Source organism: Sceloporus undulatus, chromosome 1, assembly GCF_019175285.1.
Source record: "Sceloporus undulatus isolate JIND9_A2432 ecotype Alabama chromosome 1, SceUnd_v1.1, whole genome shotgun sequence".
NCBI lineage: Eukaryota > Metazoa > Chordata > Lepidosauria > Squamata > Phrynosomatidae > Sceloporus > Sceloporus undulatus.
This window is the reverse complement of record NC_056522.1, coordinates 249,867,498-249,881,326: the sequence shown is the minus strand read 5'-3', so window position 1 is coordinate 249,881,326 and position 13,829 is coordinate 249,867,498. Positions and strand designations below refer to the sequence as shown.

General features: G+C 49.2%; 1 protein-coding gene across 1 annotated transcript in view; it reads right to left on the bottom strand.

The window, feature by feature from the left end:
• IHH (Indian hedgehog signaling molecule) overlaps positions 1 to 11,790 on the bottom strand; it is a 34,221-nt gene extending 22,431 nt beyond the window's left edge. Inside the window, exon 1 of the mRNA XM_042444963.1 lies at positions 11,151 to 11,790. Coding sequence (XP_042300897.1) covers positions 11,151 to 11,456 — 306 coding nt within the window. The 5' untranslated portion in view covers positions 11,457 to 11,790. The remainder of the gene's footprint in view (positions 1 to 11,150) is intronic.
• Positions 11,791 to 13,829: the final 2,039 nt, after the last annotated feature.

Below are 13,829 nucleotides of genomic sequence, written 5' to 3'. Positions count from 1 at the left end.
GGTGGACAGTGAAGAAAGTGGATAGGAACAAAATAAATTCATTTGAGATGTGATGCTGGAGAAGAGTGTTTTTTAAAAATGGAGGACATGTCAAAAAATGATGATTTTTTTAAAAAATATTAATATATAGGCATGCTTCTTAGGCATGATCAAAATGGAGGACATTTTGGCATTTTTCCTAGACAGATGGCAGAAACGTACTTCCCTTTCTGGCCAAATAATAATAATAAAAATAGCAAAAAATAAAATAAAAAACAAGGGAAACTTGGATATTAATAACAATAAAAATTAACCAAAAATAATAATAAAAAACACTCAAACTACTGCACCACACTGACTCTCTTAAACAGGCTTGCCCTGAATAAATAAATAAATAAATAAAGGGAGACCTAAAATGGCCACTCAGCTCCCCTTCTCCTGCTGCTGCTGCTCCTTTTTCTTTTTGTATTTGGCGCCAGAGCCCTTTCCCCTCCCTCTGGCCCAGAGTCTGCTCCTCCTCCTCTTCTTCTTCTGCTGAGCCTCCGCTTCCTTAAGGGGACCAGCTCCCTTTGGAGGCTGGCGTGTGGCCAGGGCCCAGCCATGCAAGTGGGCCGATTGCGCACTTCCACCGGCCGGGCATCGAGGAGGAAGAGGAGGAGGCAGAGGAGGAGGTGGGTGGCCAGCCGGGCCCCATGAGCGGCTGCACGCAGCCATGTAAAAGGAGCGCGCGGGGGTAGGGGCAGAGGAGGAGGAGGAGGCAGAGGGCCCGCTGGCTGCATGAGTGGCCGCGTGCGGCCATTCTGAAGCAGCGCGCGAGCGCAGAGGAGGAGGAAGAGACAGAGAAGGAGGAGGAGGAGGAGGAGGAAGTGGGTGGCCGCCGGCTGCATGAGCAGCCGAGGCCATTAGGAGGGTGCGCGGGGGAGCGGAGGAGGAGGAGGGTGGCCATGGGCGGGGCAAGCCCCGCTTTTGGACCTAAACTGGACCCCCAAAAGCGGGATTGCCCCGCCTGCAGGCGGGATATGGCATCCCTATGAGAATACCATGGACAGCCAAAAAGACAAACAAATGGGTCCTTGAACGGATCAAGCCTGAAATCTTGCTGGAAGCCAAGATGATGAAATTGAGGCTGCTGTACTTTGGCCACATCATGACTCATTAGAAAAGACAATAATGCTAGAAAGGTAGAAGGTAGTAAAAAGAGAGGAAGACCACATGTCAGATGGATAGACTCAATTAGGGAGGCCACGGGCATGAATTTACAGGACCTAAGCAGAGAGGTCAAGGACAAGGGGTCTTGGAGATGTCTCATCCATAGGGTTGCTATGAGTCAGGGTTGACTCGAAGGCAGTTAACAACAACCAACAGAAGATCTGAAAACATGGACAAGTTTGTATGGGAGAATACACTAATTCAAATATGCTTGACCTGTGCCAATTTTGATGGAGGGACAACTTTTTTATTTGGATGGCAAAGCCCAAAGCTACACTCTTTGGCCTAATCCAGCCCATGGAAACTGGAGCCCAGCCTGGTGGAGGCTCAAAGAGACACTCTTCAAGATGTTTCAGCTCTTGCTCTGAGGATCTAAGAAAATGCTTTAGAACAAGCAGCCCACAAGCCATAGCACAGTAGAATCCTCCCAGTAGGAATCTGGATCTATTTTATTCTTTGCAGGGTTTATATAAACTCTACAGTCAATGAGCTCCTTACTCAGACAATAGAGGTGGACAACTGTGGCATATCTCAGAGCCAATTTTCTATCCCTCAACCCTTCAGGGACTTCAGAAATTATTTAAAATATAAAACAAAATGAGGATTGGGACAGAAGTCAGTTTTTGGATTTGAAAAATGGGTTGGTTCTGAGGGAGGCCACGGCCTATTTAAAAGATGACATGCTGGCACTGAAAACTTCTGGGACACAATCCTTTTTAGCCCAAAACGACAGTCTGGTAAGGATGGAAGGATCAATAACTAGAAAAACAGCCACATGTTGCCCACCCCAGCCATCCCATAATAGTTTTCTGCAGTAGCCTATGTTTGGATTATTTCTCTATTGACATTTTCTACAATCAGCTATGTGCACCAAGCAGATATACTGATACCCAGTTATGCACATAAATGCAGCACCCTTTAAAAAATAGTGAATGAGCAGTCAAATTACCTGTCTCTTGGGAATAGTCACTTCCTGATGGGAATGATCATGTATCCATTGAATCCTGTCCATCCCACCCCAATCACTACAAGTTCCTCCTTCTGCCGTCAGTCCAGATCCAACAGTTACACATCTGCTCATTCAAATTTTCCAGGAAATTTGGGAGAAATCTCAGATTCTTTTTTCTTCAGATTAAAGCCCTCAGGCACCTAAAAGCCCCCCAGACACCACAACAAATTGGTCAGAAGGTCATTTGTTCGGATGGACACCAATTCTAAGTGAGTGAGGGTTTTTGTCATAGTGTAGACAACCCCTAAGTCTTAGAGTACATATGGACGATCCTATCTTTATTATGCCAGCAATAAACCATTATCTAAATCTCTATTAATAAACACAGTGAAGCCCTGTTAACAAATGATCTGACCATATATCTTACTTAAAAGTCAGGGCATCATTCTACCATGAGTACAACAAGGAAATGAAGGTTGCACGCCTAGCCACACTTCCCTGGGAGTAAACTATATTTGAACACAGTGGAACATAAGTAAATATGTAGAAGCTTGTGCTACATGGCTTCAATCATAATCATACTTCCTATACAGTAAAGCCCACTGAAGTCAGAGCAGCCGAATGGCACGTTATGTTAGGAAACCTGATGTTTCCCTAATACTATTTGCATATAATGATAATATATCAGTAGAGGGTTTTGCAAGAGAGAATCAGTAAGCAGCAGGGAGAATATTTAACTCTCCCTTAGCTAACTGTGCCTCCCTTGCAACTCTTTCACCCAGGCAAATTTTTCCTGGTGGTGTCCACCTATATTTTGAACTGGGTGGGTATCCTGCAGGCCTCTAGAAGATGTTGGTCTGTAAATCTCAGTAGCTATAGCCTTAATCATCACTGGTGAGGAATGCTAGGTGTTGTAGCACAACAGCACTGAAGAGCAATGTGATCCTGAGCCCAATCTAGAGACAGAAAAGAAAAAACTTGGGAGGGGATCTAAACATCCCCATCCTGCTTTCTGATTCTTTCCCCTAAGTATTATCCTAGATATTGTATTAATATGGACTGGAAGGCATTCACATTATGTTCTCTCAATCGCAGTGGAACTGTTACTCCTGAGTAACTCTATACAGGATCACAGTTGTGTAAATATGCGTAAGGTAGTTTTTCCCCTACCCTAGGGGTGGACAACTAGAAATGAAACAGTGTCAGCTGCTGTGAAAGCCTCAGAGCCCAAGCGTAAAAAGTTACTTTTAGGGCTAGAGCTCCCAGAATCCCATGGCCATGCTGGTTGTGGATTTTGGGAGTTGTAGTCCATACTAGTGTATCAAGCAAAAGGGAGACAGCAATATTTCGAAACAATTTGTTTTATTTTATTATTTTTTGCCTAGGACTGCTATATGTACTTCCCACAGGAAGGAAGTCTCATGAAGTTCAGTTTACAGAGGGATCTTGTAGCACCTATATGATTAACTGTGGCTGCATCCGCACTGCAGAAATAATCCAGTTTGACATCACTTTAACTTCCATGGTGCAATACTATGACATTCTGGGAACTGTAGTTTGTTGTGGCACCAGAGCTATCTGACAGAGAAGGTTAAATGTCTCACAAAACTACAATTCCCAAAATTCTATAGCATTGAGCCTTGGCAGTTAAAGTAGTGTCAAACTGGATTATTTTTGCAGTCTGGATGCGGATGCGGCCTGAGTGAAAAAGGTTGTAGCATAAGCTTTCGTAGACTTGGTCTACTTCCTCAGGTGAGGTTCAGTGTAATTTACTTCCAAATAATAATAATAATAATAATAATAATAATAATAATAATTTTTATTTATATCCCGCCTTTCCAATATTTTGATCAAGGCGGCTTTCATAAGATTGAACTGTGAAACTTTAAACATGTATCTATTTTGCCTTATCATATCACCCAGCTTGTAAATGTCCTTGGGGCCTCTTACAATATTAAAAACTGAATACAATAAATGTCCAAAACAGTAATTAAAATATTAAGTTATTAAAAAGTCAACACTGAGACTGACAACACAAGTAAGAAACTGAAGTTTAAATATTTGTCAAAATAAGAAGATTTTAGCTGAGTGTCTAGGTGCCTACAGTGTTCAGAGTATGGGCACCTTCGGCAATTCCTGGGAAATTCTGTACAATTGAAATAAGATGTCTGAACTGGGATGGTTCCAGTGTGTAATCTCACTGATGTCTTCTGCATTAATGTGAAGTTTTTGGACTGCTTTCAAAGGGCATCATACACATGCAACACACTGCAGTACTGCAACTATGAGGCAGCCACTGCATGGATAGTTGCAATCATGTTGTCTGTGCTCAGGTGGCCCCAAAGCATGGTTGACAAAAGGCATTCTGTATTACCAAAGCTACTTGGAACTTATAGGACAGAATGGGATCTATGAGAATGCTACTTCACCCCATATATGAATCAGCTCCTTCCAGAAGAGTCTGTGCAACTCCACTTAGAGCAGGGTTGAACCCCACTTCACCTCAAAAAGGAATTACCTACAGAGAGTATCTCTGCCTTCTAAGGATTCAGTCTCACTTTGGCCTTCATCCAGCCCATTACAGAGTCCAAGATCAGGAAAGTTATAGCCTCACCTACATCCAGTGAACTGGAGAGACATCCACATACTAGGACACCTCACTTCATTCCCTCCAGAGTTCAGACAAGTGGGATGGTCTAGAGATTAGAGGGAAGAGAGAGCAAAAGGAGTCTCCACAGAACAAAACAAGCATCCTCCAGCATCAGGATTCAGGGGTTCATAGAGGAAAAGAGCCACTGCAAAAACAATACATGCCAACACTCAAGTCAGACAACCTTCCCAATGATAGTGAAAGTCACCAAGAACCACAGGGATGTGTGTGCAGGCATCTTCTAGTATAGGTCACTCCCCAGCATGATGCAAGCAACCTTCCTTCCAAAACCAGGTCTGAACCCCATGGAATTGTTTCCACCAAATTGATAATCAGCTTTTTTCTCAGTCACCTGCAATACTGGCCACTGATCTGAAATTATTAAGGTCCTTTGGATCCATACAGAGAGATTGAATTGCACTCTGTTTTTAAAAAAGCAGTGGTATTATGATTATTATGAGTATTAGAGAGCCAGAGCCAGTATGGGATTAGTGGTTTGAGTGTTGGGCTATGATTTTGGAGATCAGGGTTCGATTCCTTGCTTAGCCATGAAATCCACTGGGTGACCTTGGGCAAGTCACACTCCTTCAGCCTCAGAGCAAGGCAAAGGCACACTTGTTCTCTGAACAAATCGTGCCAAGAAAACCCTGTGATAGTTTCGTCTTAGGGTCATCATAAATCAGAAATGATTTTAAGGCACACAAGAACAAGAGAACAATTAAAATGCTTAAGTAAAAACATAACAAGAAGAAGATTGCTAAAAATATAATAAAATAATACAATTAAAACCAATGAAAGCATAGCCGATGAAAATAAAAATAAAGATCAGCAGAACAGCACACTATTAAACCCCCCTTTAGTTAGTTTCCCAACAGTCTGTGGGAATAGATTGGTGGAAGGAAAGCAATGCGAGAGCAGTCTAGCTAGGAAGAGAGTTCTAGAGCCAGGGTCTCCACTTAAAAGGTCCTCTCCCATGTTCCCACCAGACATGCTTGTGAGGGTGGCAGGACTAAGGGAAGGGACTCCTCCCAAAGGCTTTGGAGCTCAATCAGTCTTTGGACACAAGCCATATAGGGCTTTGTAGGTGAGAACCACCACTGCAAATTGTACTTGGAAACAAAGTGGTAAGCCAGTGGAGATGTTGTAACAAAGATGTTGTGGGCTTCCTTTAACCAGCCCTGATCAATAGCCTGGATGTAGCTTTCAGCATTCTTCAGAGCCACCCCACTCCACCACTACACAGAGCACATTTAAGTAACATCAGTGGGATTTAACTAACTAGTCAGCCACTCCTCAGAAAAGTGTTGCTGAGTTCCTAGGTCTACATCCTCAGAACAGCCCTCCTGATTGTACAAAGCCACACTGGGAAGAAGCAAGAGTTCAGCTGGTGGGCTTGGGAAGTTATTTTCCCTACCCAAGATCAGACTGGCTGGGGACTCCCTGAGTTGAGTTTTGACTCCTGTTTGATTTGTGCAGTATGCTTGGCTCACTTGTGTCCTCAGGGCGTGTTTTACCAGGCTATGCCTATTCCTTGTCCTACAGGTACTTCTGGCACAGTACACTTTGAACACTCCTGCTATGCTGGCACTCAAGCTCCATCATGTCATCTGACCTTACGCTGCATTTTTCTTTTATTACAGGTTAACTGAGTAGGAATAACATTAGAAAGCTGATGGGCAATACATCTCCCTCCGCAGGTTGGCAAATGGTAACTCTCATCATTCTTCAGAACCAATGCTCATGAATGATGAGATCTGTACTCCAGCAAGAACTAGAGAACCCACATTGTCCTGTCCTGCCTTAGAAGGACATGAGAAACAACCTATTACATCAAGCTAGTGTTCCCTCCAGCCTGGTAGTATGAAAAATAGAGCCAGCATGGTATGGTGTCTGGGAGACCAGGGTTCAACTCCCCATTTGGCCATGGGATCCCACTTGGGCAAGTCACACTGTCTTAGCTTCAGAGGAGGGCAAGAGCAAACTTGCCAAGAAAACCCAATGATAGCTTTGCCTTACATTCACCATAAGTTGAAAGTGACTTGAAGGCATACAACAAATATGAAAAATTCATGAGGTCAGCATAAGTCAACAGGCAGCTTGAATGTGCACATATGCAGTATTCACAAACAGTGCACAGCAAAAATAGCCTCTGCTTGTTGCTAATCTGATAATAAGAGAGACAAAACAGCCTTTGCAATCCAAAATTAAGAGCGTTTCCCTCTGGTAGCTAGCAGCCACCACTGGCCACAATCTATCAATAGGCCACTGACCAGTTTCTGGCAGACCAGCCATCTAGCCTAACCCCATGGGGATTTTTGCAAAGAATGCTGAGCTTGATCAATTTTGGTCTGATTCAGACAGGCATTTCTTGTATATGTCTATTTTTAAAAAAATTACATTTTATTATCAAGCCTTTCAGGCTAGAAGTCCATGTTGGCTGCATACACAGTTCCTTTCTCCAACTTCTTCTGTGTTCATGATAAGTAAAGGAACTCTTTTTAAAAAAAAATATTGGTCATTTTCAAAGTATGGCTTTCCTTCTAGTACATTTATCCAAAATGTTGGTTTCTCCCATTCTCATGTCCAGTATTTGGGTCTGGCTATACCCCCAAAGCATCCAGCATGCTGAACAACCTGCTCAGAGGCTTCCTAGGACATCACATGAAGCCTGAGATCCTATACATACTTAAAATAAAGGGAGCCCCACTAAACCTGATGAGATTTACTTGTGAATAGAACCATTTAGGATCACACTGTAATGGTGCAGATCTGAACACACTAAACAGGGAGCAAGTCCCATTGAACATAGTGGAATGTACATCCGAGTAAGATATAGGATAGCATTGCTGATCTACAAGTGGCAGTCTGCCTACTCTGGAATAGCTACTTGTGGTACTTTGGGGCAAATAAGCCAATAGGAAAATCTGTAATTTGATCTCTGGATAAACGTAGTCCTCCAATGATTAAAGGGTCAGAGGAAAGACAGGGGCCAAAATTGTTTCTAGAGGGAGAAAATTGTCTGATTGAGAGACAAGGCTGCTGCCACACTGCAGAATTAATGCAGTTTGACACTGCTTTAACTCTCATGGCCCCACCCTATGGAAGTATAGGATTGGCTGTTGTGGACATCAGAGCTCTCTGTCAGAGAAGGCTAAATATCTTACAAAACTACAAATCCCAGAATTCTAAGGCACTGAGCCACGGCAGTTAAAGCAGTTTCAAACTGCATTGATTTTACAGTGCAGATGCACCCTAAAATAAGAGTCTCTCCAGAGGGCAAAGTGCAGGAGAAATGAATTAAAGGTCCTGCTCCCAGCTTAAAACAATATCTGCCCCATCTTTGAGCACAGCCTAGAAAAGTGACTTGCTGCATAATATCTTCTTCAAATATTAGTGGAACTGAGTTACTCCATAGTTGTGTAAACCAAGACAGAATGTTCTTATCCTAAGACTTCACAGCTGGAAATTAAATATCAGAATAAGCTGGTGTGAAAGTCCTCAAGTCCAAGCTTGGAAATGTTACTCTTTGGAGTATAGCTGCCAGAATCTTCCTACCAGTCTTGGTGGCTATTGGGTTCCTGGGAGTTACAGTCTTTAAAAAGGAACTCTCTCTGCTTTAGAGGAGGGCATGGCACCCAACCGAGACACCAGTTGTTCTTGGCAGCTGAAAGATGTACCTCCTGTTCAATCCAATATCCAAATGCATCCCCCCCTTCAAAGAGTATGCCCTCAATTTGGAGCCAGTTGGTAGAGAGCTGGGTAAGGATGGAGAGGAAATCCCAGTATGAAATCCTGTCTTAGGTCCAAAACACACTGCAGAAATCATCCAGTTTGAGACCTCTTTAACTGCCCTGGCTCAGTGCTAGGGAATCCTAAGAATTGTCGTTTATTGTGGCACCAGAGCAATCTGGCAGAGAAGGCTCAATGTCTCACAAACACTACAAATCCCAACGTTCCCTAGCACTGAGCCAGGGCAGTTAAACCGGTCTCAAACTGGATGATTTCTGCAGTGTGTTTTGGACCTTAGTCCCCAGGTTCCTCCCGGGAAAGAATCTCTTGTCCCCCAGAACCTAAAATACACATTGTGATGATCAGTTTTTGTTAGGCCAACAAGATCACCTTCTGTTCCCCACCAGATTTTTCTTTTTTCTTTGTCTGATGAAGAAACCAGTGTGCTTTGAAAGGTAGCACAACTCTTTTTGCACCTTCTGGTTGGCTTAATAAAACTATCACCACAATATCTCTTTTGGGTTTGGGGTTTTGTTTCATGGTGAATACCGCTCCCTATAGTGGTCTGAGCGTTGGACTACGACCCTGGAGACCAGGGTTTGAGTCTCCACTCAGCCTTGGGCGAGTCACACACTCTCAGCCCAGAAAACCTCCCTGACAGGTTTACCTTAAGGTCACCATGAGTCAGAAAAGAAGGCACACAACAACAACAACTGCTACTTGTACATAGGTTTCTGCATTAAAGTTGTGATGTGTGCCTCTTCTTCTTCCTCCTCCTCCTCCTCCTCCTCGCTCTCTCAGAGAAAGAGAAAGCGAGTGTGTCCATGAGTGTAATAAAAGAAGACTCTGGTCTAAAACACACTGCAATAATAATCCACTTTGGAACCGCTTTAACTGCCTGAGCTCAATGCTAGGGGATCCTGGAGACTGTAGTATTTGTGAGACACTGAGCCTTCTCTGTCAGAGAGCTCTGGGGCCACAGTAAACTGCAATTCCCAGGATTTCCTACTACCAGACCAGGGCAGTTAAAGCATTCTCGGACTGAATTATTTCTGCAGTGTGTTTTGGACCTCAGTTATTCTTCTAAACCAGTTCACCAGCCCTTTAAGGCCATGCAGTGGCTCTGGTGTGCCGCGCAGCCCTGTCCCCATGTCTACAAATGTCAGTCTGCAGAGAGAGCTTGCGGCACCTTTGAGGCTAACTGTAAGGAAGAAGTTGGCAGCATGAGCTTCCCTAGACTTCAGTCTCCTTCCTCAGGTGCATTTGGCACATCTTGACACGGATGTCAGCACCACCCAGTCCTCCCAATCCCATCCCAGGAAAGAGAATATAGGATCAGCGCCTCAAGCGCAGACGTTTCCCAGCCTTTGAAGGTATAAGGGGAGTGATTCTTCTCCTTCGGCAGTGATTTGTGAGATAGGAAGAAGCAGAGAGGAAGCTGAGAAGGTATCTTTGTCCTTTAAGACTTGAGGACGAAGAGGCGATCCCCCAAATATTTCAGCCTTCTCCCCATCTCCCTTGTCCCGCCCTGGGAAGCCTTGGCAGCCCACTGGATCCAGGCGCATCTGCCGAATCGGGACCCAGGAGGAAGCCCCTGTCCTCCCCGTCCCTAAAACGGCTGCCTTGGGCTTGCAGGGGATGCCAAGCCCGGAGGGAAGGAGGCAGGGAGCGGGAGGGGAGGTTGTGTAGGGAATAAAGGGGCACTTGGGCACGCTCCTCGCCAAGAAGAGCCCCTAGGCCGGGCAGAAAGCCCCATCGGACTCGCAAGCGGCTCTCCTTTCTCCCGCAGAGGAGGCACCGGCAGCCAGGGAGGCAGCCAGGGAGGCAGGTGCTGCCCACAGCTGGGACGGGCACCCTGCTGCCCGGCTTCAGCAGCAGGTGCCCAGCCCAAAGGGAGCCGCTCGCTCCCCTTCCTTCCTTCCTTCCTTCTCCCTGCTCAGCGCCGGGCAGCTGGATGGATGAGGAGGGGGCACCAGAGGGAGGGAGCCTCGGGGAAGGGGCCTCCGGGCTGCCCAGGAGGGGTGTCCACCGCCCAACCCACCCCGCGGAGCCAAGAGGCAGGGCGCGACGCTGGGGCGGCCTCTGCCCGGTGCCTGGTACCTAGCGGCCAGTGCCCAGTGCCCAGTGTCTGGTGCCCGGTGCGTACTGCCCAGTGCCTGATGGCCAGTGTGGCCGGTATTTGGTACCCAGTGCCCAGTGTCGGGCGTTCTGTGCCAGGTACCTAGTGCCCGGTGCCTAGTGGCCAGTGCCCCGTGCCCGGTGTCTGGTACCTAGTACCCAATGCTTAGTACCCAGTACTCAGTGCCTGGCGCTCAGTGCAAGGTGCCCGGTGTTTGGTGTCCAATGCCCAGTGTCTGGTGCCCAATGCCTAGTCCTCAGTTCCCGGTGCCTAGTGCTCAGTGCCTCTTTCATTTCCCAGTATCAAGTGCTCGGTGCTTGGTGCTTGGTGCCCAGATCCTAGTGCTCAGTGACTAGTACTCAGTGCCTGGTGCTCAGTGTCCAGTGCCTAATGCTCAGTTCCCGGTGCTTGGTGCCCAGTGCTCAGTGCTCAGTGACTAGTACTTAGTGCCCGGCTCCTAGAGTGCTTAGTGCCTAATGCTGAGTTCCCGGGCTCGGTGCCCTGGGGCTGCCCACCTGGGTCATGAGCCGGTCCGCGCCGGTGTTCTCCTCGTCCTTGAAGATGATGTCCGGGTTGTAGTTGGGGGTGAGCTCCTTGAAGCGCTCGGAGTTGCGGGCGATCTTGCCCTCGTACCTGCCGCTGGCGCCCAGGGTCTTCTCGGGGACGTTGGGGCTGAACTGCTTGTAGGCCAGCGGCACCAGCTTCCGCGGAGGGCGCCGCCGGCTGCCCACCACCCTCCCGGGCCCGCAGCCCCGCACCAGCGCCGCCGCCCAGGCCAGCAGCGCCAGCCCCAGCAGCGCCAGCCCCGGGCCCGCCCTCATGGCTCCCGGCCCCGGCCCCCCTCAGCGGCCAGGAGGGCCACGGCGGCGGCGGCGGCGGTGCCTGCGGACCGGGCACAGGGCAGCCTCGCCCGCGGCCATGCGGGGGGCAGGTGGCTGCTCCTCCGGCCCCGGCCCCGGCCCCGGCTCTGCCTTGGCTCCAGCTCCTGCTCCTGCTCCTGCTCCTGCTGCTGGTGGTGGTGCTCTGCTCTGGGCTGGCGGCGCAGGAGTGAGTCCCGCAGAGGGGAAATGGAAGAGATCCGGGACCGGGGACCGCCAGGACCGCACCCAGCCCGCGCCCGGCCCTCCTCCTCCCTCTTCCTCCTCCTCCCTTGACACTCTTCGGGGGAGGGAGGGAGGGAGGGAGGGAGGGAGGGAGGGAGGGAGGCAAGGAGAGCCCGCCCCGCCCGCCTCACCTGCTGGCATCCGCACCGCGGGCAGAAACCGCTTCCACACCACTTTCTTAAACTGCAAGGACTCCAGGGCCAGGGGCTGCGCGCCCTCGAGTCCCTTCCGACCCATGCGACCCGGTCCTTCAAAGGGGCCTTGCTCTTGCCCTCCTCTGAGGCTGAGAGAGTGTGACTTTCCCATCCACACACACACACACACACACACACACACACAGTGGGTTTCCAGGAGAGAGTTCAAAACTCAAACCGGGCTGGTCTGAAAGCTACAAATCCTAGCATGCCTTGAGCCATGGCTGTTCGAGTGGGGTGGAAGCGGGTTATTTCTGCAGTGCGCATGCAGACCGAAGGGAAACAGCCCCGTCCCTTCTCTAGGTGCGGAGGGAGAAGGGGCCAAAGGGAGGCAGGCGCCCAGGAGGGCCAGGAGGAGGAGGAGGAGGAGGAGGCCTCAAGAAGAGCCTGGCTGGGGACCCGGCGTCCTCCTTTCCAGGACGTTTCTTACATCCCAGCCTTCCCTCCAGGAGGAAGTTCGAAGACGTCCTCCACTTTGAGCAGGACTAAGAAGCAGGGACTTCTATCCCTATAAGGAGCCCTTGGAGCTTTGAGTTGGGTCATGGCCTGCATTTTTTCCCCTTGGAAGGCCCTCCATTTTGCGGTGCCTGGTCCTCCTTTGCGGTGAGGGCCTCTGGTCAGACGGAGGTGGCCCCCAACACACACCCAACACCCAACACCCAGCGCTTCCTCCATGGGGGAGATCTCAGGGGCTGCTCCCAGACCAAAGAGGGCGAGGAGAGGGCGAAGGGTGCTCCAGGGCATCCCCCGGACTCCTCTCCAGGGTGACCAGGTGTCCTCCCCGCAAAGGAGGACCGGACAAACCCCCTCCAAAAATGGAGGACACTCCGGGGGGGGGGAAGAAAAAGAAAAAGGAGGACGTTCCCAACCCAACGCTTCAACCCCTTTTTCAGATCAAAGCTTCAAAACCCTCTCCTATAGAAATGTCAACCCATGCTTCTCCCGAAGGGAGGACATTGGGGAATTGCTCCTGGACAGAAGGCAGGAATGGAGGAGGACACGTCCTGGAGGAAAAGGAGGGGAAAGGGAGGACGTGTCTGGTCACCTGGCCCTTCTCACGGAAGTTAGGTGGGCTTCACCCCTTGATTCTTCAATGAATCCCCTTTCGCTTCACTGAAGGGGCAACCCCCGTGATTAAACCTTTGCATTGTTCTTTAAAGGGTTTGAAATGATTTCCCCTCTAATCTGTGAGCCGCCTTGGATCCCTTCTTGAAGAAAGACGCCATACAAAGGAAATAAGAAAGAAAAGAAAATAAAGCTTCCCTGCCTGCCCAGCCTCTCTTCTCCTCAGCACTTCTTGCGCTGTCAAGGAACTTAGGTGGGCTCTTGAGTCTCTTCCGAAAGAAAGGCGGCATACAAAGGAAAGGAACTTCCCTGCCTGCCCAGCCTCTCTCTTCCTCGCCAGGCCTTGTGCTATCAAGGAGGTTAGCTGTGCCTCCTGAAGAACCAGGGGTCCAGGGCCCTTCCTGGCCCCGGGGCCCGTCTTGAGAGCCTCGAGGGCCCCCTGCCCGTCTGCCTGGCTGAGGCTGGGCGGGAGGGCAGAGCTGGTTGAAGTTTAACCACCGGCCCCCCTGCCTGCCCCCTGCCCCTCCTGGGGCCTATTGTTCGGCGGGAGGCCCGGTCTTTCCAGCGCGGCTCGGAGGATCTGATTAACCGGCTGAGACAACAATGCCGCCTGGGCCGGGCTTCCCTTCGCGGCTCCTGCCAGCGGGCAAAGTCAACACAACGCCCGCCCCAGCCCCAGCTGAAGGGGCAGAGCCTCTGAGCGTGTGCAAAGGGCCCCGCGCCGACGGAGGGAGGGAGGGCGGCACTGGGCCCAGCCAAAGGAGGGGGGAGGACAGTCCAACATAGAAATGTAAAGCTATGCTTCTGTAGTCAGGCCCAAAAAGGGAGGATG